Source organism: Otolemur garnettii, unplaced genomic scaffold, assembly GCF_000181295.1.
Source record: "Otolemur garnettii isolate 467f Iridium unplaced genomic scaffold, OtoGar3 scaffold00256, whole genome shotgun sequence".
Lineage (NCBI taxonomy): Eukaryota > Metazoa > Chordata > Mammalia > Primates > Galagidae > Otolemur > Otolemur garnettii.
Window position 1 is genome coordinate 279,037 of NW_003852651.1, and position 26,997 is coordinate 306,033.

At 38.0% G+C, this 26,997-nt stretch overlaps 1 protein-coding gene across 4 annotated transcripts in view; it reads right to left on the reverse strand.

The window, feature by feature from the left end:
* The window catches only part of PHF8 (PHD finger protein 8), a 134,065-nt gene that overhangs the window by 83,776 nt on the left and 23,292 nt on the right, over positions 1-26,997 (reverse strand). For all 4 annotated transcript variants that reach the window (XM_012813292.2, XM_012813294.2, XM_023508544.1 and 1 more), the window contains 9 exons: positions 19,991-20,076; positions 19,498-19,606; positions 16,096-16,256; positions 15,339-15,480; positions 13,451-13,637; positions 10,890-11,052; positions 4,868-4,955; positions 4,454-4,560; positions 3,034-3,125 (listed from right to left, as the gene is read on the reverse strand). In XM_012813292.2, the coding sequence (XP_012668746.1) occupies positions 3,034-3,125; positions 4,454-4,560; positions 4,868-4,955; positions 10,890-11,052; positions 13,451-13,637; positions 15,339-15,480; positions 16,096-16,256; positions 19,498-19,606; positions 19,991-20,076 (1,135 nt within the window). The remainder of the gene's footprint in view (positions 1-3,033; positions 3,126-4,453; positions 4,561-4,867; positions 4,956-10,889; positions 11,053-13,450; positions 13,638-15,338; positions 15,481-16,095; positions 16,257-19,497; positions 19,607-19,990; positions 20,077-26,997) is intronic.

Consider the following 26,997-nt stretch of genomic DNA (forward strand, 5'->3'; position numbering starts at 1 on the left):
AGTCTTTCTTTAATTTATTTGCCATCTTTTTGAGTACGAGATTACATTTTTATGTAGATCTCAAGCTTTTTTACTGTGATTTTTTTCTCCACTCATTTCTGTATCTAGAAGACGGATAAAAATTCATTTTTTTTTTCTCATGGTTTAATTATTCTCTCCTTTAACTCTTTTTTTTTTTTTTTTTTTTGAGACAGAGTCTCACTTTGTTGCCCTTGGTCTAGTGCCATGATGTCTTAGCTCACAGCAACCTCAAAGTCTTGGGCTCAAGCAATTCTCTTGTCTCAGCCTCCCTATTAGCTGGGACTATAGGTGTCTGCCACAACACCCAGCTATTTTTAGAGATGAGGTCTCACTCTGGCTCAGGCTAGTCTTGAACATGTGAGCTCAGGTAATCCACCCACCTTAGCCTCCCAGAGTGCTGATTATAGGCATGAGCCACTGTGCCTAGCCTCCTTTAACTCTTTTAATATCTATCTGTAATTTATTTTGGTGCCTGGGTGGGGAACTGAGAACTGATGTGACCCTTCTAAGTAACCTTAATGTATCACACTCTCCCAGAGCAGGATCTCTGGAAAGGTGAGGGAACAAGTATCTCTCACACAAGTTGTCTGCACTTCACAAAAGACATCTTCCACAAGCGTGAGCTCCTCAGAACTGCATTCCACTTTCCTCCAGCTCCCTCTGGCCACACTGTTTGCGGCCATCTCTTGATCATTAGGGTCCATCCTAACCCAAGGCATGAAAGTTCACTTAATGGGAGGGGTCAGAGATGAAACTTAAGGTAGCCACACTTAAGAGGTGTAGAGTAACAGAAATAAAGGATTAGGTCTAGGTGACACCTAGGGAACAAGAGAAGGCCCAAAACATGAAGTCCAAGGATATCTAAGGAGAAGACTGGCAACAGGAAATAGGGAGACTATACGAATTAAGCCTGTAGTGACTGAAAGGTCTCCTCCTGTCCACTGTATGCAGGGCAAGGAGTATCTGAAACATAAGAGTATAGAGTGATACTTCTTTTTTTTTCATTTTATGATTATTTCTAAAAAACTCAATATTTTAAAAAGATAATCCACTTAAATGGGTCAAAATTAAATACAAAAAGATATATATTGAAAAGCCTCATTTTTACCCTGTTTCTGCCCCCACCATCCCATACCCCAAAGCTAACCACTTTCATTAGTTTCTGCATCCCTCCAGGATTGTATCTTCAGGCAAATACAAACATATACAAATAAAATTATTTCCCCCTTCCCATATAAAAGGTAACATATGCATAATTCTGCACCTTTACTTGAAAATTCTGGAGATTGGGCGGTGCCTATAGCTCAGTGGGTAGGGCGCCGGACCCAAATACGGAGGGTGGTGGGTTCAAACCCGGCCCCGACGGAAATGCAACAACAACAAAAAAAATTGCTGGGCATTGTGGCAGGCGCCTGTAGTCCCAGTTACTTGGGAGGCTGAGGTAAGAGAATCACCTAAGCCCAGAAATTGGAGGTTGCTGTAAGCAGTGTGACACCACAGCACTCTACTGAGGGCAATAAAGTAAGTTCTGGCTCTGCAAAAAAAAAAAAAAAAAAAAAAGAACAAATTCTGGAGATCATTCCAAATCAGTACATAGAGAGCTTTCTTATTTTCTTGTATACCTGTTTAATATTTGGTTGAATAGACGGGTATCTGTACAATTCTTAAAAAGCTATTTTGGCAGTGTGTATCTAGAGTCTTACATTTTTTTCATATAATTTGATCCAGTAATTGCTCTTCCAGGAATATATCCTGAAGAAACAATCAAGATATGAGGAACTAAGACAGATGCATATAGATATTTACTATATGATTCTCTATAACAACATCAAAAATAAATAAATTAACTAAAAGCAAACAACAGTGAACAAGTGGGTTAGGTAAGGAAGGTACATTCCTACAAAAGAATATCAAGTAACTATTAACTGTTTATGGAGAAATGTGATAAGCTACTAGGAAAATTAAGATAAGCCAATAGATTCAGATACAAAATTGAACACACAGTTGATCTTTGAACAATATGGGTTTAAACTGCACGAGTCCACTTACACACAGATTTTCTTCCACTTCTTCCACCCTTCAGACAGTAAGACCAATCCCTCCTTATCTCATCCTCCCTAGCCTACTCAGTGTGAAGACAACAAAAATGAAAACCTTTATGACAATCTACTTCCACTTAATGAACAGTAAATACATGTTCTTATCCTTAGAATTTTCTTTTTTAAATAAATATAGACTAACAGCCAAACCTTATGACTTTCTTAATAACATTTTCTTTTTTCTAGGTTACTTTATTTTAAGAATACAGTATATAGGGCAACGCCTGTGGCTCAAAGGAGTAGGGCACTAGCTCCATATGCTGGAGGTGGTGGGTTCAAAACCAGCCCTGGCCAAAAAAAAAAAAAAAAGAATACAGTATATAATACACAACATACAGAGTATATGTTAATCAACTGTTTACATTATTGATACAGAGTAAGCTCTTAGTAGTTAAGTTTGTAAGGGAGTTGAAATTTATACAGATTTTTAACTGTGCAGGAAGGGGTCTATACCTCTAAGACCTGCATTGTTTAAGGGCCAACTGTACAGCATGACAGCAACTACATTTTAAAATGTATATTAAAAAGATCAGAAGGAAATATATTCAAATGTTAATGGTAGCTCACTTTGAGTGTTAAAATTACAAGTGATTATTTCCTTCTTTATATTCTTCTGGAATGCACTGGCACAACTATAGCTCACCATAACCTCAGACTTCTGAACTCAAGTGATCCTCCTGCCTTGAGTCACCATGCCCAGCCTCTTAAGTATTTTTCTAATTCTCAGTGCAAGTATGAACTACTTTTTATAATCAGATAGAAGGGTTAAATTGTAATCCAAGGAATGCTAGCCTAGTCCTCTACTCTATACCCAGGAGCCCATAAGCTTCTCTGGTCTGTCTTTTCAACACATCTACACAAAGCCAGTCCCCATGGAAGGCAAACTTTAAACATAGAGAAATAACATATTTACTTCTTTCCTTGTCCAGGCCCTAAAAGCCAAGTTGAGGGCTTTGCCCCCATGGACCAGGTAGGAGGCGGGGTGTCTCCTGTTCTCTCGCAAACCTAAAGGGGGAAAGAGTAAGCAGAGTGTCAAAGAAGTAATGTAGGGACAAGTAAAAGACTTATTACCTATGTAAGGCTACCAGAAAAAATGCTCAGCATTCTAAGTACAACTCTAGATCTTAGTTCTTTTAATATGCACTAGTCATGTTCATTTACTGAGTACCTATTAAGTGGTAGGCATTTGACAACTATTATCTTATTTAATCCTGTAAGCCAGGCATTATTATCTTCACTTTACAGTCCAGGAAACTGAGGCTCAGAATGGCAAAGAGATTTTACCAAGGGCACACACCTAGTAAGTACCACAGCCACAACTGAAACCCTGTCTTCTCAAATCTGAGGTCTATACTATTCTATCATACTATTCTACGTCTTGGCTTTCAAAATGGGAATGCTCAAGAAAACCATAATCACTGCCTATACAAATTTGAAGAGCTATTAATGTAGAAGACTGGCAATGTTCTGCCTTACTTCAGGAAGAGGCTCTTACAGTAGGCAGATTTAGACTCTATAAAGACTTTTCTACTGAACTGATCTGTTCAAAATAGGTAATGAGCAGTTAGTTATCCAGCACCTGATTGAACACATAAGTGATAGTCTGTCTAGGTGGCAGAATAAAGGCATGAGATATCAGATAGGATACTATATTAATTGGTCTCTCATGTTCTTTATAACTCTGAGATACTGATTCCTCCTGGCCAAGTCACCTGGACGAATCTCAGGCTTGAGCCTACTTCTATTTCAGAGCAGATCAGAAAAGAAGAAGCCTAGCAAGCAAGTAGGCTTCCATCTGGGCTGATACCCAAGATTCAACATGATGATGCCAAAATGGTCAGGACTAGGCCTTATCCCCATGGGAAGCACATCCAGGAAATTCTTAGACTATTCAGACTAAGCTGCTTATCTCAACTGGCAGGAAATAGAAATAATTTCACTGTGATCCAATTTTCTCAGGCACCCACTCTAAATTAAAAGGTTAAAATCCATGCCCTGTCATGCATTATACTGAGTAAAAATGTGAATCTAAAAAGGTTGTATACTATACAATTCCATTTATGTAGTATCCTTGAAAAGACAAAATTATAGAGATGGAAAACAGATAAGTCGTTTCCCAAACTTACAGATGGTGCAGTAGGAGTGAGTGGATCAAACTATAAAGGTATAGCACTTGGGAGATTTTTTAAAGCAGTAATTATCACTTTTCATTGTATATATTTAAAGTGCAAAACATGTTTTAATCTACACAGTGAGGAGATATTTGTGGTGATAGAACACATACACACTCAGGGGAACAGGGCAAAAAGGATAGTTGGCAAAGGGCTTCATACCTCGAAATATGTCTAGGATGTGCTTTCCCACATACCAACAAATGGTTTCAAAGTTGGGGAACTTGAAGAGGTCTGCTGTACTCAGCCGCTTCTCAATCTCATAGGCTCTGGAAGTAGGAGGCATAACAATAAAAACAAGGATCCATTTAATGAACACATATTACATATCAAGTATTATTTGGATGCTCTTGTTATCTCTAATCTTCACAATGATTCTAAAAGACCCTACCTTATCCATTAGAGAACTTTGGGTTCAAAGGTTATATAACTTGCCCAAACCCACAGAACTACTAAGAGGAAAAGGTGGCAATCCTCAAATTGAACATCATCAGGAACCAGGATCTCTTCTTTTCTGATTGTTTCTCTTCATCCCACACTACACTGGTCACTCCAGGGGAGAGCCCAAGGACTCACTTGAGCTGCATTTCAATGTTAAGGCTGTGCAAGAAGTTCCCACCAAAGGCAAGGCAGTCCACGGGGGTCAGCACAGCATGGATCCATCCTGCAGTACAACAAAGCAAAAATAAAAACTGTCAGAGGGCCTTTCTTCTTCTGGACATCTCCACTTCCAACTCAGTTCAACCCCAACTTCTTGAGAGTAGTTAGCCTGGCAGTGACTCAGTTCTTCCACTATCCCAACACCCAACCTGGCCTAGTCTGCTATCATTATAATCTTAAACTGGACCATCCTACAAAGTGAATAAACTTCCACTTTTATCCTTTCTACTTCCAAATCTTTATCTTGCCTTACTCATCTTCTCTTCTGTCTCTAAGAAGGTCTTCACCTCCTTGCCATAACTACTTCTTCTAACTCCATGCTGAGAAAAACAAAAAAAGCTTTTATGCTGGATGAACCTGGGTTCAAATCCTGCCATTACCTAGCTAAACATCTGATTCACAGATTGACTGTGAAGCATGCACCCAGCTAGAACTCAATTATTCCCCTTGCCCTGTATCTCTTCCTGGAACCTTCTTTAAATTCTCTCATATTCACCTCCCTTTCTCCATCCCTCCATTCATCCATCCATTTTACCAATGCTTTGGTTCAGATCCCTCATTATTTCTCATCTAGGATATTGCAACACCCTCCAAACTATCTCTTCTACATTCACAATTCTCAATGTGTGAGCCAGGGAACCTCCAGGCTCCCTGAGACTCAGAGAATATGAGAGGCCAAAACTATGTTCATGATCATATTAAGATGTTCTTTGCCTTTTTCACCCTTATTCTCGCACAGGTATACAGTGTTTTTCAGAGGATATATGCTATGATATCAAACAGACTGAAAGCAAAAGCAGTATGAGAATAACAGTTATTTTCTACTATGCAGACATTAAAAAGATTTGCAAAAATGTAAAACAACAACACTTTTCTCACTAAATGTTTTTGGTTTAAAAATAATTTCTAGTCCTTGTGCAAAAATGGCTCATGCCTATAATTTTAGCACTCTGGGAAGCCAAGGCAGGAAGATCACTTAGATCTAGCATAGGATTCAAAGGTGGGTGAACTAATACCTGGGAATAGAAAACTATAAAAGATAAAAGGACATGAGGGTAGGGATTGAGGTAGGAGTGGATGACTTGTCCCAAAATATATTAAACATTCTAGAAAACCAATGTAATCACATCAATGATATTGATACATGAATAGACGCACCTATGAAAGAGAATAGAAATTCTAAAACTATACAATATAGACAGATATGGTAGCATTATATAACAAGAATTTTAAAACAACCATCACAAAAACCCTTTAATGAGCAATTAGAAACATACTTGAAAGAGAAAAAAATCACAAATATGGCAAAAACATAAACCCACATATTCAAGAAGCCCAGTGAACACATTCAGTGTTATAAACTCAAAGAAATCCATGCCAAAATACAACATAGCCAAACTGCAGAAAACGAAAGAAAAAAATACTGAAACAATAAGAAATGACAAATTATCTATAGGAGAAAAAACAATTCAAATGATGGCCAAAATCTCATTAAAACCACAGAGGCCAGAAAGAAACAGCATAACACTCCTCAAGTGTTGAAAAAAGAATTATCAACCCAGAATCCTATATCCAGCAAAATATCCATCAGGAATGAAAAGGAAAATTAAGATGTTTACAGATGAAGAACAATTAAGAACATTTGTTGCCAGCAGACCTACCCCAAAACTCTAAGCAGAAAAAAATCATAAAAGGAGGAATAATGTAAGACCAGGGGAATAAAAGAACAACAGATGAGTAAAAATATGGTTAAAAACAATAGAATCTCCTTCTCTTGAGTTTTCTAAACTACATTTGACAGGTGAAGCAGAAAATCTAACACTGTGTGATGAAGTCCTCAACGTATGCAGAAGAAATATTTAAGGCAAATACATGTGAAACGTAAGACATTGGAAAATTTACGAAAATGGGAAGGGTAAAGGGACATAAAAAGAGGTAAGGTTTCAACCCTTCCTTCAAACTGGTAAAACATAAATACCAGTAGATTGTGATATGTGTAATGTAACAACTAGAGCAACCAATTAAAATATATATATATATAAAAGCTGAGCCAAAATATTCCTATGAAAATTCAAGAGGCTAAGAATAGGAATACTATGCAGCCTTAAAAAAGATGGAGACTTTACCTTTTTTATATTTACATGGATGGAGCTGGAACATATTCTTCTTAGTAAAGCATCTCAAGAATGGAACAAAAGTATCCATTGTACTCAGTACTACTATGAAATCAATTTATAATCACTCATACTTTCATAAGAAGGATAAATCACAACTATAGCCCAAGATGAATGAAGGAAGAGGAGGGAGAGGGGTGAGATTTGATGGAAGGAGGGTAAATAGTGGGACCATTCCTATGGTTCATATTGCAAGAGTATGTGTCAAATATATTAAGTATAGAGTATAAATGTCTTAACATAATAAGTAAATGAGGGGAAGGCTATATTAACTAGTTTGATGTAAGCATTCCTAATTGTATATAAAATCAACACATTGCACCCCATAAAGGCATCAATGTATACATGAAAAAAAAAAAAGAATGGCCAAAAGTCTTGAGAAAGTTGGAGGGCTGACGCTTCCCAATTTCAAAACTTACTACAAATATACAATGATTGAGACATGTGATACTGTAATAAAGACAGACAGACAGACAGATCAATGGAATAGAATTCAATGTCCAACAACAAACCCTTATCTTTTTGTCAGTTGATTTTTGACAAAGGTGTCAAGACAATTCAATGGGGGAAATAATAGTTTTTTCAAGATAAAATTAGATCCTGACCTCACACCATATACAAAAATTAACTCAAAAATGGATGAAAGATCTAAATGTAATAAAACTGCAAAATGGTTAGAATTATGCAAGTCTCTTAGACACCAAAAGCACAAGCAACAAAAAAAGTTAACTTGACATCAAAATTCACTACTTTGTTCTTCATAAGATACTATCAAGAAAGTAAAAAGACAACCCTGAGAGAGAAAATATCTGCAAATCATATATCTGGCAAAGATCTAGCATCCAAAATACATAAAGAATCACTGCAACAGAACAATAAAAGGGCAACTTAATTAAAGAATGGGAAAAGATCTGAACAGACATTTCTCAAAAAATATATATAAAAATGTTCAGTAAGTGTGGGGAAAGATGTTTTCAACATCAATAATCATCAGGGAGGCTTGGCGCCCGTAGCACAGTGGTTATGGCACCAGCCACATACACTGAGGACGGCGAGTTTGAACCCAGCCCAGGGGAGCTAAGCAACAGTGACAACTGCAACCGAAAAATAGCCGGACATTGTGGCAGGCACCTGTAGTCCCAGCTACTTAGGGGGCTGAGGCGAGAGAATTGTTTAAGCCCAAGAGTTTGAGGTTGCTGTGAGCTGTAACACCACAGCACTCTACTGAGGGTGACATAGTAAGACTCTGTCTCAAAAAAAAAAAAATCATCATCATCATCATCATCATCAGGGAAACATAAATCAAAACTTCAGGCCAAGCTCATGCTTGTAATCCTAGTCCTCTGAGAGGCAAAGAAGGAAGGATCGCTTGAGCTCAAGAGTTTGAGAACAGCCTGACCAAGAGTGTGACCCTACCTCTACTAAAAAAATAGAAAAATTTGCCAGGTATTGTGGTAGGCACCTGTAGTTCCAGCAACTTGGGAGGAAGAGGCAGGAAGATCACTTGAACCCAAAAGTTTGAGGTTGCTGTGAGCTAGGCTGATGCCACAGCACTCTAGCCCAGGCAAGTGAGACTTTGTCTCAAAACAAACAAACAAAAAAACTTCAATGACATACCACTTTGCATCCACTAAATGGCTACAATCAGAAAGACAGACAACAACAAGTGTTGGAGAAGGTGTGAAGAAATTGGAAGCCTCATAAATTGCTGCTGGGAATATAAAATGGTGCATGCAGTTGCTATGAAAACAATTTGCCAATTCTTCAAGTTAAACACAGAGTTTCTGTACGACCCAGCAACTCCCCTCCTAGGTATACACCCAAGAAAACTGAAAATATATATTCACACAATAACTTGTACATGAATGTTTATATAAGCATTACTCATAATAGTAAAAAAGTAGAAACAACTCAAATGTCTATCAACTAATGAGTGGATAAACAAAATGTGGTATATCCATATGATGAATATTATCCAGCCACTAAAAAAATGAAGTACAGATAAATGCTATAACATGGATGAACCTTGAGCACACTATGTTCAGTGAAAGAAAGCAGATACAAAAGACAGCATATTACTTGATTCCATCTGTATGAAATATTCAGAAAAGGCAAATCCATATATAAAGGAAATACAAATACATCACCTTTCTGAAGTGATGAACATTTTCTGGGACTAGATAGCAATGATGGTTGCACAAGCTTATAAATATACTAAAAACTGAATTGCACCCTTTAAGTGGTAAATTCTATGATATATAAATTATATCCTTTTCACTGAGACAGTCTCATTTGGTTGCCCTTAGTAGAATGTTATGGTATCATAGCTCACAGAAACCTCAAACTCTTAGGCTCAAGTGATCCTCTTGCCTTAGCCTCTCGAGTAGCTGGGACCACAGGCACCTGCCATAAAACCCCACTATTTTTAGAGATGGGGTCTCACTCTAACTCAGACTGGTCTCAAACTCCCGAGCTCAGGTAATCTACTCACCTCGGCCTCCCAGAGTGCTAGGATTATAGCCATGAGCCACTGTACCCAGCTGTAAGTTATAACTCAATTTTTCAAAATCACATTTTAACTAAATGAAAATTAAAATATATCAAAATTTGTGTGACACAGCTAAATCAGTTCTGAGAAGAAAATTTTATATCACTAAATGCTTACATTAGCAAAGAGGGAAAGGCAATAAACTAAGTAAGTTCCTATCTCAAAATCAGAAAAAGGAAAGAAAAATAAACCCGAAGGAAGAAAAAATAAAGATAAAAGCAACAATCAATAAAATTGAAAACAGAAAGATAACAGAGAAAAATCAATGAAACAAAATGTGATTCTTTGAAAAGATCAATAAAATTAACCAAGCTCTAGCAAGATTGACACAAAAGGGAAGGCACAAATAACTAATATCAAGAATGATAGATACAGAGGATATAACTAGAGACTTGGAAGACATCAAAAGGATAATAAAAAAATACTGTTGATTCTACACACATAAATTTGACAATTTAAATAAAAGAGACCAATTCCTTGAAAAGCACAGACCACCACAATAATCTAATATGAAACAGATAATTTGAATAGCCTTGTGAAGATTAAGAAAAGTGTATGTTAATTCAAAACTTCCCTTCAAAGAACTCCAAGTCCATATGATTTCACTAGAGAATTTTAAGAAAATTTCACATGGATTCTGATTAAAGAAATCAATAGTTAAATAGTGAAATAAATGGAGTGACATGCTCCATTCATGGAAAACCCAATCAAAAAAAGGTGTCAATTCTTCACAAATTGAGACAAGTGAACTTTTCCAAAGTATACATACTCAGACCCCACCCCAGACCTAAGAATTCATAATTCTAGAAGTAAAATCCATAGAAATATTGTTTAGGAAAAAAGCCCCATCCTCCCCCTCACCCCAGATCATTCTGACTGATAGCCTAGAATGCCAGCCTCCCAGTCAGTATCCCTAGGTCATGGAGCTGAAAGTCTGTTCTCTATCTATCCACCAAGCTGACATCAATCCAGCACCAAAAAGTCCAGCCTCCTCCTGGACCTGACTACTCGAAGCCTTCCCAAGTGATCATGTTGCCCACTGGATACCATATAAATTTTATTGAAGCTTATTCTGATGGAGCCTTCAGCTGATATGAAAAAGATATCCCACATAATCAGATTAATATATTATGAGAAGGGCTTGGCTGTGGTGCCACAAGCTTCCTTCTTCTTTCTACCTTACACAAACCCTCCCAGAGAGGGGCCCAGGGAAGACCTGTAGGAATGAAAAGTGTCTGTCCTTGCTTCACAGAACACTTGTAGCACTTGTCCACCTGGTCCCCAAAGAACATCTCATTCTGATTAGAAGAACTGCTCCAGCACTCAAAGAGTGTCAGATTGGCATTTGTTGGGCGGATCAGGTAGAAGATCTTCTCACCCTAAAACAAAAAGTGGTTGAAGTGTCAAAAATACCAAGAGTTTCCAGTAAAGTTTTTTAGGGGTACTCCAAAGGGCCATTCTCTCTTCCATGTTCCAAAGCCATGGCAGTATGCCATTTCCAAAACTAATTTGGGAATCATTTTTATGTGAATTTTAAAAATTTCAAAAGGTTTTTGCTTTTTGTACTTTTTAGTTTCTATGAATTTGAAAAAAAAAGTTTGGAAAGAACATTTCAAACAAAATTGTTCAAGTTAGGACAAATGTACACCAAGTGTTCCTATTTTAGATATAATGCCAAATGAAAAATGGCCTCTATAGATGGAGTAGATTGATACTACTAGCCTTAGGAGAATTTAAGGCCACATTACTTCTGAGAAGAAAATTGAATTTGCCTTTGTATGCCATTTACAGAGTGTTCCTTCTCATACATACAATCAAAGCTAATAAAAGTTTAACAGTTCAGTAATTGCCTGAGGACTTCTGAAAGATTATGTATTAGGTTATTATCTGTTGGAAGAATATTTTATTTCCTAATTGTATTTTGCCTGGATAATCACCAGACAGATAATCTGGCAAAAAAGAAACAAAACTCCACTAACACAAAGATATCCTCAAAGCTTAATTGGTTTAACCAATATTTCACAATAAATTTTCAGTATAGAAAAGTGACAGTACAAGAAATGTCTATTATACAACTGGAGAAATCTGAATCAAATCTGTAATAGTTATATCAATGCTAATTTCCTGATTTTGATAACTATACTGATTATCTAAGAAAATCCTTTTGTTTTTAAGAACTACACACTGAATTATTAAGATAAAGGAACACTATCACTATGTAACTATCCTCAAATGTCTCAGAAAAAGAAATACATATACACATGTATATATAACCATTTTATTATGTTTGCTTCAGAGAAAGAGAATATAATAAAAAACAATAACATTTGAGGGACTGAGTGAAAAGCATACAGGGATTTTTCCCATTGTGTCTGCACCTTTTCCATAAAAGTTAAATTATTTTAAAATTAAAAAGTTAAATCTAATTTTTTTTGTGTGTGTAATAGCACTTTCATTTATATGCTACAATTTCTCCAGGATAAATCAACAGAAAACACTAGTTAAGGATTTGGAATCATCTGGACAAGAGCTATTATCCAAGTTTTCTATTCTTTCCTAAATAGTATAAACAATGGTAAAATAAAAATTATTGAAGAAATGTGTTTTCCAGACCTTGACAATGCTTTACAGTCATTAACAATGAATATACTAATTACAAAATCAGCCACTAAAATGGAAACCATCTATAGGAATCCTGACTTTAAAAAGACATCTTATACATGTTCTATCTGTGGTAGTAGTTAACCTACTGTATGTAATGGTCAAAGCTCATCAAACCATACAATTAAAAATAGATGAATTTTATGGTATACAAATTACACCTCAATGAAGTTGGGGGAACTTCCTCATTTTATCAGGAATTTCTAACGTAAATATGAACATTTTCATACATGTTGGCAGGACTATAAATTGGTTGAATTAAGAATGTAATACTGGCTTGGCGCCTCTGGCTCAAGTGGCTAAGGCACCAGCCACATACACCTAAGGTGGCGGGTTCGAATCCAGCCCAGGTCTACAAACAACAATGATGGCTGCAACCAAAAAAATAGCCAGACTCTGTGGCAGGCACCCGTGGTCCCAGCTACTTGGGAGGCAGAGGCAGGAGACTCGCTTGAGGCCAGGAGTTGGAAGTTGCTGTAAGCTGTGATGCCACAGCATTCTACCCAGGGGAATAGCTTGAGGTTCTGTCTCAAAAAAAAAAAAAAAGGAATGTAATACTGTTTAGATGAGATTGTTAAAAAAAAAAAAAAGATGAGGAAGACAACCGCTGGAAAAACCAAAGACATCTGCTATTATTCCAAAATTGTTTATTTTTTTTTTCAGAGTCTCACTATGTTGCCCTCGGTAGAGGGTCATGGCGTCACAGCCACAGCAACCTCAAACTCTTGGGCTTAAGCAATTATCTTGCCTCAGCCTCCCAAGTAGCTGGGACTACAGGCACCTGCCACAATGCCCAGCTACTTTTTGTGCAATTGTCATTGTTATTTAGCTGGCCCAGGTCAGGTTCAAACCCACCACCCTCCATAACCACTGTGCTACAGGCACCAAGACTCCAAAATTGTTTTTGATTAAGCATCAAAACTGTAAAGTAGAGATGGACCATGTATACATGGCACAACCAAGTATTCAACTCCGATAAAATAGTTAAGTGGAAATGTCACCCAAATAGAATCCAAAAGACAGGTAGGCCTCAGGAGCCTGTTATATTCTGCCACCTGATACCTACAGGGAAGCTCAAGGCCTGGCTACCTCCAGAAGCCATATATGCATTCCTACCTTAAGTACATGGTACCAGACTGAGGTGCCACCAAAGTCGATATGAAAGTCTGTATAGCTATCCCGCACGCTCATGAGGCAATACTTCTGCACATTAGGTCTTTCAAAGACACACTCCTCTGGCCACAAGTTCTCAACCCAAGATAGCTTTCGAACAATCTTGGGTGTTTCCACAAGATTAGAAAGCCTAGCAAGGAAGAAGTGGAGAACAGATGTCAACTGACTGGGAATTGAAGGTTCAATCAGGCCTGAAAACAAAGAACAAGTTCCCTCCACAGAATCCTCAAAGGCACACAGAACACTTACCTTACACAGTTCTAAAAGTCCCAATTCCCAGCTCCACACATCCTTCCCCAGTTGAAGGTATTTGTCTCCTCCACTAAATGTTTGAACTCTCCCATCCTACCCCAGTCTACTCTTGGCAATTGGTTTACAAAAGTTATTGTACCGTACTGTCCTCATTTCAGTGTCTTTTTTTTTTTTTTTTGAGACAGAGTCTCATTTTGTTGCCCTCAGTAGAGAGCTGTGGCATCATAGCTCACAGCAACCTCAAACTCTTGGGCTCAAGCGATTCTCTTGCCTCAGCCTCCCAAGTAGCTGAGACTATAGGTGCCTGCCACAACCCCCAGATATTTTTAGAGATGAGCTCTTGCTCTGGCTCAGACTGGTCTTGAACCTGTGAGCTCAGGCAATCCACCTGCCTCGGCCTCCTGGAGGGCTAGGGATTACAGGTGTGTGCCACCCCACGTGGCCCTCAATGTCTTCTTTATGAGAAAACACTAGAGAAACCTCTCAGAGCTCAAATCTAGGAAAAGCAGTGTTTCTCTGAAACATCTGGTTGTTTTTATCCTATGTAAAGCCACAAATCATATAACATTGTTATGTACTTTTCTCTTTGTTCTGACTTTTAGGAAATTCATGGAATACTCTACAGTCCTTCTCCACCAACTGTCTAGACATTCATACATTCATTTAATAGGCAGATTACTTACTAGCTACATCCTACTTTGCCACCTTTACTTTCCTTTTATTCCAATTTTCTTTTTTTCCCCTCCCTGCACCTGTGCAAGCTACCTCAAACAGTCTTTCAGAATGAAGTGAGGTATAAACAAATAAATAACCAAATACACTTTTTTTTTACTTGCCCAAATGATATTTGGTAATATCGTAACAAATACAGTTTTTAAAACACCCCCAGGTTGCTTAACCTTGCCTCTAGCAAGGGACTATATTGTACTATAATTATGCAAAATGTTACCATTGGGAGTAAATGGCTGAAGAGTACACAGGACCTCCCTGTACAATTTTTTGCAACTTCCTGTGAATCTATAAATTAAAAGTTAAAAACATAAATAATCAGACGGTTAGCTTCCTAAGGGGGAAAAGATATGTTTTCATGGTATTTCCCACAGTTCTGAGCACAGAGATTATGTATGTATCTATCATGTGTATGAGTCCATATAGAATCATTTAAAGGTTACAATATAGTGCTTTCTTTTTTAATCTAAGAAACCTATCCTTAGAGAAACTACCTGAGGGTAATTTTAGTAAATCTATTTCTAGGAACAGAGGAATTATCCTGCAGTTAGACAGTGACCGTGCTATGATACAAATACCAGAAAAAGGTCAATGAATGCTATCCTAAGGTCTTAAAAGAGACAAAAATTAATTAAAATAGCTACTGTGTTATCTATCCAATGTTACGAACTGTGGAGGAGAAATATGATTCAGTTGTTATAATGTGAGCAGCTACCCTAGAAAGTATAACCCAACTCCCCATCCCAAAGGAAGAAACCACCATAAAGAAGGGAAACAAAAACAAATATACGCTCAGCATATCACAAGTTCCTGACAGCCTGTCCGGCTTTTTATTACCCCTGCCCCTTACCTTGTATCTGAGAATTCCAAACTAATGACATTGAGGACTTTCTCCCTTTTCCCACTGTAATAATATTTCACAAAATCACCAAGTTTCATCTTGCAGTCAGCCTGGCGGGTCACATCAATCACATCAATCTCTTTGTCAGAACCTGGAGTAAAAAAATAGGTTGTGCAACAAGTGGTCTCAAGAACTGGGGAAGACTTGTCCCCTCACCAGTCCCTATAATAGCCTCAAAGCTTCTCTCCTCTGACACTATAAGTAAGTATAAGTATATGGTATGTGTTTAAGGGGGCAGAGATATGAATCCATCACACTCTCCTTAAACCTATGTGCTGGGTTCAGGCATACTAGGGCTATGGAAGTACCTTACACACACAGCCTTACACATAGTACAGTTTACATGCCTGGGCCCTACTTCTCCATTCCTTATCTTCTTCTCCCCATAAATTCATACTTGAAAGACAAGTGGCATAAGTGCAAAAGTCAAAGGCTTTCTTATCTCAACAGAATATAGAAAGAACATGATTCCTAGAATTTCCTAGATAAAAATTAGGACTCAACATGGGATTATATAGTCTATTAAAATGAAAAAGAAGAGGAGACTCTTCTAATTTTGCCAACAAATGACTTTGGCAAGGCACTTAGCCTCAGATTCCCAAGATAGCGAGAAAGGAAATACAAAAGGTACACTGAAGGGGAAGGAGGACATAGGTCTTGAGGAGAGTGAACAATGTCAATGTTAGGAGGGTCTGTGGTGTCTTACCAACATAGTGTTCCACATCCCTCACAGTGAATGATGGTGAGGGCAGCGTCATTCCCAACCCATCCTTCTTCAAGACCAGGATAGGTACACTGAAGCTATTTTCTTCCAGAAATTCCACAGTCAGCTGACTTCCAGTAGGCTTCAGAATCACTTCATCTGAGCTGTACGCAGCAGAAAAGAAAGCCTGAGCGTAAGGCCCTGCCTACTAAAGGCCTTACTAGATGCTAGCACTCACTCAGGAGGTGGGGTCTTCCTGAGAAGACCTAATGTGGGCTGGCAACTAATGGAATAAACCTAGTATACCAGAGAAGAAATGACCTATCCAAGGCAAAAGGCCAGGTCACTGGCAAAGATGGGAAAGGTCCTGTCAGTAAGGTGCTTTTCTCTGAATGGCAATGAAAGAATCAGTCAATAACCTGCCCACAAAGATAAGACCTATCTGATAAGTTTGGTGAATTTTTTTTTGAGACAGAGCCTCAAGCTGTCACACTGGGTAGAGTGTCATGGCATCACAGCTCACAGCAACCTCCAACTCCTGGGCTCGAGCTATTCTCCTGCCTCCGCCTCCCAAGTAGCTGGAATTACAGATGCCCGCCACAACACCTGGCTATTTTTTGATTGCAGCCATCATTGTTGTTTGGCAGGCCTGGGCTGGATTCGAACCCTCCAGCTTAGGTCTATGTGGCTGGAGCCTTAGCCACTTGAGCCACAGGAGCCAAGCCAAGTTTGGTGAATTTGTTCTAACCAGAGCAACATCACTCAACTTAAAACACTGGCAAAGAAAGATGGGCCAGGTGCAGTGGCTTGCACATGTAATCCCAGCACTTTGGGAGATTGAGGCAGGAGAACTGGTTAAAGCCAAGAGTTTGAGACCTGGGCAACATAATGAAATCCCTTCTCTACAAAAAAAGTAACAAAATTAGCCAGGCACAGGGGCATGTGAACTTAGTCCTAGCTACTCAGGAGCCTAAGGCAGGAGGACTGCCTGAGCCTGGAGTTCGAGATTATGGACTATGATTGCACCACTGCACTTCAGCCTAGGCAACACAGTGAGATCCTATCTTTAAAAGAAAACAAACAAAAACCAACACATTGCCTGGGCATGGTGGCTCACACCTGTAATCCTAGCACTTTGGGAGGTTGAGGCAAGAGGATTGCTTGAGGCTAGGATTTTGAGACTAGACTGAGCAACATAGTGAGATTCCATCTCTTAAAAAAGTAAAAATAAAAAATTAGCCAGGCATAATGGCCTATGCCTATAGTCCTAGCTACCTGAGAGGCTGAGGCAGGAGGATTACTGGACTCCAGGAGTTTGAGGTTACAGTTAGCTATAATTACACCACTGCGTTGCACTCCAAGCCTAGGTGATAGAGTCTTACTCTTAAAAAAATAAAATTTTCTGCAAGAAAGCTACTATAAACCAGAAAGAAACAGTAATATAAGAGAGAAACTGTGAACAAAAGTAAGTGGGCATGATGGCACACACCTGTAGTCCCAGCTACTTGGGTGGCTGAGACTGGGGGTTTAAGGTTGCAGTGAACTTTGATTATGCCACTGCATTCATGTCTAGGCAACAGAATAAAGTCTTGTCACCAAACAAAAAACAAAACATTGTCAACACAGGTTTTTTTTTAAAAAAAGATGGTTTATAAATGTACAAAACTCTACTTACCCCCTTCATAATTTAAAAACTATAATTGGAAACAACACGATATTATACTCTTTATCTTATCTTACCAGAAAGTAAAAAAAAAAAAAAATTAATAAACAATGCTGGCCATGAAATCAGGAAATCAGTACCTTTATACATTGTCTGTGGGAGTGCAAAATGGTATAGCTGACAATGTTTATAAATATTTTTAAAGCACATACTCTTTGACAAAGCAATTTTACTTTTGGATATTAAATCTGCATACGTAATCAACACATGTGCAAAATACAAAGATATTCGCTATAGCATTTTTCTCTAAAAATACTGAAATCAACTTAAAATGCCCATCAATAGAGGACTGGTTAAATAAATTACATACCATACAATGTGATATTATACAGCCATGTAAAAAAGAATATTTGTACATGCTACTGCAGAGTAATCTCTAAGACATATAATTCAGGTTTTCAAAAAACCAAGAACAGAACAATATAGTATTTCCATTGTGTCAAAAAAAGAAAAAGTGTGATACACAAACAAATATATACTCTCATATGCAAAAACTATTTCTGAAAGAAGGCACAAATAATTATTTGACTTTGGAGAAGGAACCTGAGGGGTATGAGGTAGAAGGAAGTCTCACCTCCTTTAAATAAACAACACATGCTCAGCGCCCATAGCTCAATGGTTAGGGCACCGACCACATACACTGAGGCTGGTAAGTTCGAACTCGGCCCAGGCCTGCTTAACAACACTGACAACTGCAACGAAAAAATAGCCGGGCATTGTGACAGGCACCTATAGTCCCAGCAACTTGAGAGGCGGAGGCAAGAAAATCACTTAAGCCCAAGAGTTTGAGGTTGCACAGCTGTGAGGTCACAGCACTCTACCAACAGCAACATAGTGAGACTCTGTCTTAAATAAACAAACACAAAAAATACTAAGTTGAAAAAACACTTAATCCAAATAAGACTTCAATTACAGAAAAACTGAAAATGGACTAATAAATTAAATGCCAAGCAAAGAACCAGGCATGGTGGCTCACACCTGCAATCCTAGCACTCTGGGAGGCAGAAGCAGGAGGATCCCTTGAGCTCAGGAGTTTGAGACCAGCCTGAGCAAGAGTGAGACCCTGTTTCTACTAAAAATAGAAAAAAAAATTAGCCAGGCATTGTGGCAGGAACCCTTAGTCCCCACTACTCAGGAGAATCAGGTAGGAGGATGGCTTGAACCCAGGAGTTTAAGTTTGCTGTGAACTAGGCTGATGCCATGGCACTCTAGCCTAGGTAACAGAATAAGACTCTGTCTCAAAAAAAAAAGTGTTTTATTCATTAATTTTTAATTCATTTTTGCTTAATGCAAATAATTTGTTTTTAACAAGGCCAGCTTAATTAAAAAAATAAGAAAACACTTTTAATTATAAAACCACTCAAATTTTATTTAAAAAGAGAGTCTCTTCTTCTCTATGAGAGAATTAAACTGAGTTATCTTCAATAGTCCTTATAGTTCTAACAGTCCCTGGAAGCATGGAAATATCTTCTTCTGACTTAGGTGAATACTGCCTCCCAATTACCAAAACTTTCTCAGAAACTAACCAAACCAGAAATTCCTGAGAGACTTTGCAGAGCCTTGAAGATACTCACAAATGGGGGAGGCACCTACTGGAACAACTGTGAGAAAGCTGGGAAGATACAGATTTCAGCCTCCTAGAGCATTAGCCTCCACCATCCCTTGGGGACAGGAGTCCTCACCTGTCAAAAGTCCTACTCCGGAGCTCTCGAATGAACGTAGGGCTCCCAGTCTTCACTGGTTTCCCCTTGTGTGTATCATGCCCTTTTGAAGATCCACGGCGTTTCTTCACTAAGCCAGAAAAAAGATATGAGATCATTAGTCAAAATGACCATGAGATATGATTCTAAGAACAACAGCCCTCAGTAAATACTTCTCTTCCAATCTAACAATTCCTTGTAGCATCTGGGATCAATGAACCCCATAGACTAAGGAAAATTCCTGGGAAAGATGGATACTTCTAGGTAATCCCTAGGAAGGGAGGGAGGTGAAGTTATACACTTCTGCCCTCTCAAAAGGGCAGCTTCTTGGCCTCCTGCGCCTGTATAGGCTTCTGATATTTCCTGAGGAAGAAGAATCTGAAGCATTCAGACAAGGACAATCACCCTCCCAAGCCTCTTTCACTTTGTCTCTCCTCTAGACTCCCTTTTCTGAGAAACCTTAAGATCTACTTACTAATGGAGGGCCCATGTAAAACCTCACAGTTGGGGCAGTGGTAGAGGTCAATGTCAGCAGCCTTCTCCTCTTCAACACCAACACAACTGGAAAGAGAAAATAAGGTTTATGGTAATTTTATTTCTAATAAAGTCTAGAATAGCGCTGTCCAGTACAATAGCTATCAAATACATGTGTCTATTTATATTTAAATTCATTAAAATCAAGGAAAATTTAAAATGTAGTTCCTCTATCACACTACCTATAATTCAAGTGCTCAGCAACTACTACCACATTAGGCAGATTTTAAAACATTTTCATCAATGCAAAAATGCTGTGGAACCATACTTGTCCAAAACAATCATGACAGAACTAAATGTACACATAGTAAAGCTTCATTAAGATGAGAATGGTCTGGAAGAGACTCTAGAGAGGCACTGACCAATAGAAATAGAACGTGAGGCAAATTTTGAATTTTAAATGTTGTAATAGCTACATTAGAAAGGTTCAAAAAGTACAATTTTAATAGTTTCATTTAACTCATCATATCCAAAATACTATCTTCAAATATAACTCACATTTTAAATTTTGAGATGCTTTATTAGATGGAAAGAACTAAAATGAATATTTTATAATCAACAGCAGTCTGAGTAAAGGATTATAGGTAATCATTTTTCTCTTCCTTATCTGTATTTCTAATTTTCCACAGGGAACTTTTATTATTTATTTCATATTTTAAAAACTTAAAAAAATTTAACTTTGAAAACTTGAGCTTGCATGTACATGAAGTAGCAATCTCACAAAATTAAACCCCTCCATCACCAAGGAAGGCATCCACAACCTCCTAAATACTTTCTGGCTAAGATTAAAGTCCTAAAATCTTCAGACCACATACCACAGGGAGCATAAAATAGGCCAGAGATCAAATTGTTTCAGCCAAGACCATGCTCATAAACTGACTTCCCAGGATTAGGACCCCACCATCTCCTTAATTAAGAATCCTTTGGGTATAAACCTATAGCATATCAATAAATGGGATATTACCATCAAAACCATCAAGCTTTTCTGTAAGGACTCAATCAGATAATGTATATAAAATGTATAGCACAGGGAAGTTGCTCAGGTAGGGAGGGAGCAAGATGGCAGCCAAGTAACAGCTTCTTTGTAACTGGGCACAGTGAAATTGGGGAGAGAAGACTCCTGGCATCTCTGGCTTGTGGATTCTGCCCAGAAACATCCTTTGGGAACACAGGGAGATAGCGAGAGACTTTTGGAGCCGAGGAGGAGGACAAAAGCAGTGGAGAACTGGCAAGTGGTTGCATTCATTCAGTCTGAGGCTGTGGCTTCTACAGCTATAATTACAAAAGCAAGCAAGACTGCAAACAGGAAAGACCTTCCCTGTGGGCTGTTTTGTTTTTTTTTTGGACTTCGGCACTCGGTTGAACTGCTTGGGAGAACTTAACCAACAGTGCGGATGACTTTAAGTGTTGTCTAGGGCCCTGGACTGAGCTGCTGAGCCCAAACGGAGCTAATATTGTTTGGTCGTGGGCCTCACGCACAGCCATTGTGGGAGAACTGCCCCTGAAGGTTCTGCCTCTCGAGCTAGGAGACCTTGGACAAGTGACCTAATGACTGAGCAGTGCCAAAGGCCGGGACTGAGACACTGGGGAAGAGTGGAGATTTCAGTGTTTGGCTGTAGCAGGATTGCCTTGCAGCCTCAGCCCTCAGGGGAATAGAGTGAGACCAGTATTGGTGCACTGGATAAGCAGGCAGCCGCTTCCGCTTCCGGAGAGATCCCAGTGACAAGTGCTTTCCTGGGAAAGCTTCTGCTTAGATAACATTAACAGTTTAAAGTGTCTTTTAAGTGGGCTGAGGAGAGATTTAGGCTATCAACGCAGCAGGGTTTGAGAAATCAGCAGAGGCCTCCAGTCTAATCTCATACAGCTGTATCAGCATTGTGATTAACACCTCATACCCCAGAAGATTACCTGTTGCCTGGACAATATTCAGCAAGATATATAAATATATATATATATATATATACTGCTTTGTTTTTGATTTTTTTAATTTCAACATTTTTCCTCTAGATTTTTCTTCTTTTTTTCTCTTTTCTTTCTTCACCTTTCTAGTTTAAATATGATTTTCCCTTATTGCCTTCTTTAATAATAAGAACTTCATTTTTGCTAGTCTTTCTGCCCGTTATTTGGTTTTTCCCCCAATTTTATCCCACACGGTTTTCTGTCTATTTGTTTTGGTTTGATTTACAGTATTTTTGTTTTTCTTCTCTATTTGGTGGAGGTAGGGTACTGTGTCTGAACAGGCTGGCAAAGAACTGCTGACCTCAAGGGAACCACCCAACACAGCACCCCCAGAGGTTTGGGATTTTTAAGGTTGAGTCAAAGTACCCTACTGTACACCTTTATTACTCCTGTCTCCCTCTTTTTGTACTTCTCTTCTTTTTGTCAATATTCCGTTTACTCACCCCCCCTCCTTTCTCTTTTTTCTTTTTTTTTAAATCGTTTTTCCCTTCTTGCTCTTCAATCTTATCTTTTTAGTCCTGTACCAAAAGGACTCATTGAAACCTTAGGCCAGAGGCATGTAACTTAAAGAGGAAGAGGAAATGAAAGGAAGATTAGGGCAAGGAAAGAGATAAAAGAAAACACTCATGAGGAAGAATCAGCAGAAAAATCCAGGCAACATGAAAAACCAGTCCAGAGCAACCCCCCCAACCCAAGATACCATGAGGTAGCTACTGCAGAGGATTCCACCTATAAAGAAATCTTAGAAATGACAAACGGGGAATTTAAAATACAGATGATGAAAACAATGAAGGAAATTGCTGAGAAAGTGAAAAATAACCAAAAAGCAATGAAGGAAGTCACTAAGAAAGTGTAAAATAACCAAAAGGAAATCCAAAAACAGAATCAAATAAGAGATGAACTATATGCAGAATGTAGAAAGGATACAGCAGAGATGAAGGAACTGAACCAGTCAAGTAGGGAAATTAAAGATGCGACAGAAAGTATCAACCATAGATGAGACCATGCAGAAGAATCTCAGAGGTAGAGGACAAAGCTCTTGAGAATACTCAGACAGTTAAAGAAGAAGAAAAGAAGAGAGAGAAAGCAGAAAGTTCACTGACAGAATTATAGGACTTTATGAAGCATTCAAACATACAAGTTATAGGTATTCCAGAAGGGGAAGAAGAATGCCCCCGGGGAATGGAAGCCATACTAGAGAATATTATAAATGAAAATTTCCCGAATATCAACAAAGATTCCGACACACTCTTTTCAGAGGAATATAGGAACCCTGGTCACCTCAACTCAAATACAGCTTCTCCAAGACACATTGTGATGAACCTATCCAAAGTCAAAACAAAAGAAAAGATTTTGCAAGCTGCCAGGAATAAGTGCCAATTGACCTTCAGGGGCAAATCCATCAGGATGACTGTAGAATTCCCTAATGAAACACTTCAACACAGAAGACAATGGTCATCTACCTTTAATCTACTTAAAAGAGCACAATTTCCACCAGAATTCTATATCTTGCTAAGCAAAGCTTTAATATTGATGGAGAAATCAAATCTTTTTGATATGAAAACATTGAGGAAATTTACCACAACAAGACCAGCTCTACAGGAAATACTTCAACCTGTTCCACACACTGACCACCACAATGGACCACAAGCAAAGTAAGCACCCAGAAATTAAAGGTCAGAACCTAGCTTCCACAATGATGCAAAAGACAAAACTAAGCACTGGACTTTCACAAAATAAGTGAATAGAACACTAACACACTTATCAATTATCTCAATAAATGTTAATGGTTTAAATTCCCCACTGAAAAGGCATAGATTGGATGACTGAATTAAAAAATACAAGCCATCCATTTGCTATCTGCAGGAAACACATCTAGCCTCAAAAGACAAATTAACACTCAGAGTTAAGGGTTGGAGGACAATTTTTAAAGCAAATGGAAATCAGAAGTAAAGAGGAGTTGCAATTTTATTTTCAGATACATGTGGATTTAAAGCAACTAAAGTAAAAAAAAAAAAAGATGGTCACTTCATATTGGTCAATGGAAAATACAATACAATTCAAGTCTAAATATTTATGCACCCAACTTAAATGCTCCCAGATTCTTAAAACAGACCTTAATTAGTCTGAGTAATATGGTATCCTATAATATCATAATAACAAAAGACTTTAACACTCCTCTTACAGAGCAGGGCAGATCCGCTAAACAAATTAAAGATTTAAGGGACTTAAATGAGACCCTAGAACAACTGTCCTTGATAGATGTATATAGAACACTCCATCCCAAAGCTAAAGAATATGCATTCTTCTCATTGCCTCATGGAACATTCTCCAAAATTGATGATATCCGAGGGCACAAAACAAACCTCAACAGGATCAAAAGAATTGAAATTTTACCTTGTATCTTCTCAGACCAAAAGGCACTAAAGCTGGAACTCAACCCCAACAAAAACATTCAACCCCACACATACAAAGGCATGGAAATGAAACAACTTCATGGTAAATAGCAGTTGGGTGCAAGAAGAAATAAAAGAGGAAATTATTAACTTCCTTGAGCATAACAACCATGAAAACACAAGCTACCAAAACCTGTAGGATACAGCAAAAGCAGTCCTGAGAGGTAAATTTATCGCTTTAGATGCCTATATCTGAAAAACAGAAAGACAGCACATCAGCAAACTCATAAACCATCTTACAGAAATGGAAAAAGAAGAACAATCTAAGTCTAAAACCAGGAGAAGAAAAGAAATATCCAAAATTAAATCAGAGGTCAATGAAATGGAAAACAAAAGAATCATTCAGAAAATTAATAAAACAAGGAGTTGGTTTTTTTAAAAAAATAAATAAAATAAATCTTTAGCCACACTAACTAGAAATAGAAAATTAAAATCTCTAGTAACCTCAATCAGAAATGATAAAGGGAAAATAGCAACTGATGCCACAAGATACAGAAAATCATCTCTGAATACTATCGAACCTCTATCCCCAGAAATTTGAAAATGTGAAGGAAACGGATCAATATTTGGAATCATACCCTCTCCCTTTAAGCCAGAAATAAACAGATTTCCTGAATAGACCAATTTCATTCACTGAGATCAAAGAAACAATAAAACATTTCCCAGCCAAAAAATGCCCAGGTCTGGATAGATTCACAATAGAATTATATCAAACCTTCAAAGAGGAGCTTATTCCCATACTGCAGAAATTATTCCAAAAAATTGAGGAGGAAGGAATCTTCCCCAACATGTTCTATGAAGTAAACATCACCTTGATACCAAAACCAGGAAAAGACCCAACTAAAAACGAGAACTTCAGACCAATTTCACTAATGAATACAGATGCAAAAATACTCAACAAAAATCCTAGTCAATAGATTACACCTTATCATCAAAAAAGTCATACATCATGATCAAGTAGGTTTCATCCCAGGGATACAAGTCCATAAATGTTATTTGCCATATCAACAGAAACAAAAACAAAGACCATATGATCCTCTCAGTAGATGCAGAAAAAGCATTTGATAAAATCCAGTATCCTTTTCTAATTAGAACACTGAACAGCATAGCCATAGGTGGCACATTTCTTAAACTGATTGAAGCTATCTATGACAAACCCACAGCTAACATTTTACTGAATGGAGTAAAACCGAAAGCTTTCCACTTAGAACTGGAACCAGACAAGGTTGTCCTCTGTCACCATTACTATTCAACATAGTGCTGAAAGCTCTAGCCAATACAATTAGGCAAGACAAGGAAATAAAAGGCATCTAAATGGGAGTAGAGGAGGTCAAACTCTCCCCCTTTGCTGACGATATGATCTTATACTTAGCAAACCCGAGAGACTCAACTGCAAGACTCCTGGAAGTCATCAAAAAAATACAGTAATGTCTCAGGATATAAAATCAATATCCACAAGTCAGTAGCCTTTGTATATGCCAATAACAGTCAAGATGAGAGACGAATTAAGGACACAATTCCCTTCACCATAGCTTCAGTGAAAATGAAATACCTAGGAATATACCTAACAAAAGAGGTGAAGGACCTCTGTAAAGAAAATTATGAAACACTAAGAAAGGAAATAGCAGAAGACATTAATAAATGGAAGAACATACCATGTTTATGGCTGGGAAGAATCAACATTGTTAATATGTCTATACTTCCCAAAGCAATCTACAGATTTAATGCCATCCGTATTAAAATATCAACATTGTACTTTCAAGACTTGGAAAAAATGACTCTTCGTTTTATATGGAACCAGAAAAAATCCCATATAGCTAAGGCAGCTCTTAGGAATAAAAACAAAGCCAGAGGCATCAGCATGCCAGATTTTACGCTGTACTACAAGGCCATAGTGGTCAACTTGGCATGGTATTGGCACAAAAATAGACATAGACATTTGGAATGAATAGAAAACCAGGAAATGAAACTAACATCTTACAACCATCTAATCTTCGATAAACAAACAAGAACATGCACTGGAGGAAAGACTCCCTATTCAATAAATGGTGCTGGGGGAACTGGATATCCACATGTAAAAGACTGAAACTGGACCCACATCTTTCTCCATTCACAAAAATTCATTCAAGATGGATAAAGGACTTAAATTTAAGGCATGAAATGATAAAACTCCTCAAAGAAAGCATAGGAAAAACACTGGAAGATATCAGCCTGGGGAAATACTTTGTGAAGAAGACTTCAGTGGCAATTGCAACAACAAAAATAAACAAATGGGACTTAATTAAACTGAAAAGCTTCTATACAGCTAAGGAAATAACAACCAAAGCAAACAGACAACCTACACAATGAGAAAGGATATTTGAGTATATGAATCAGACAAAAGCTTAATAACTAGGATCTATAGAGAACTCAAATTAATCCACATGAAAAAAGCCAACAATCCCATATATCAATGGGCAAGAGACATGAATAGAACCTCCTCTAAAGAAGACAGTCGAATGGCTTGTGAACATATGAAAAAAATGCTCTTTAT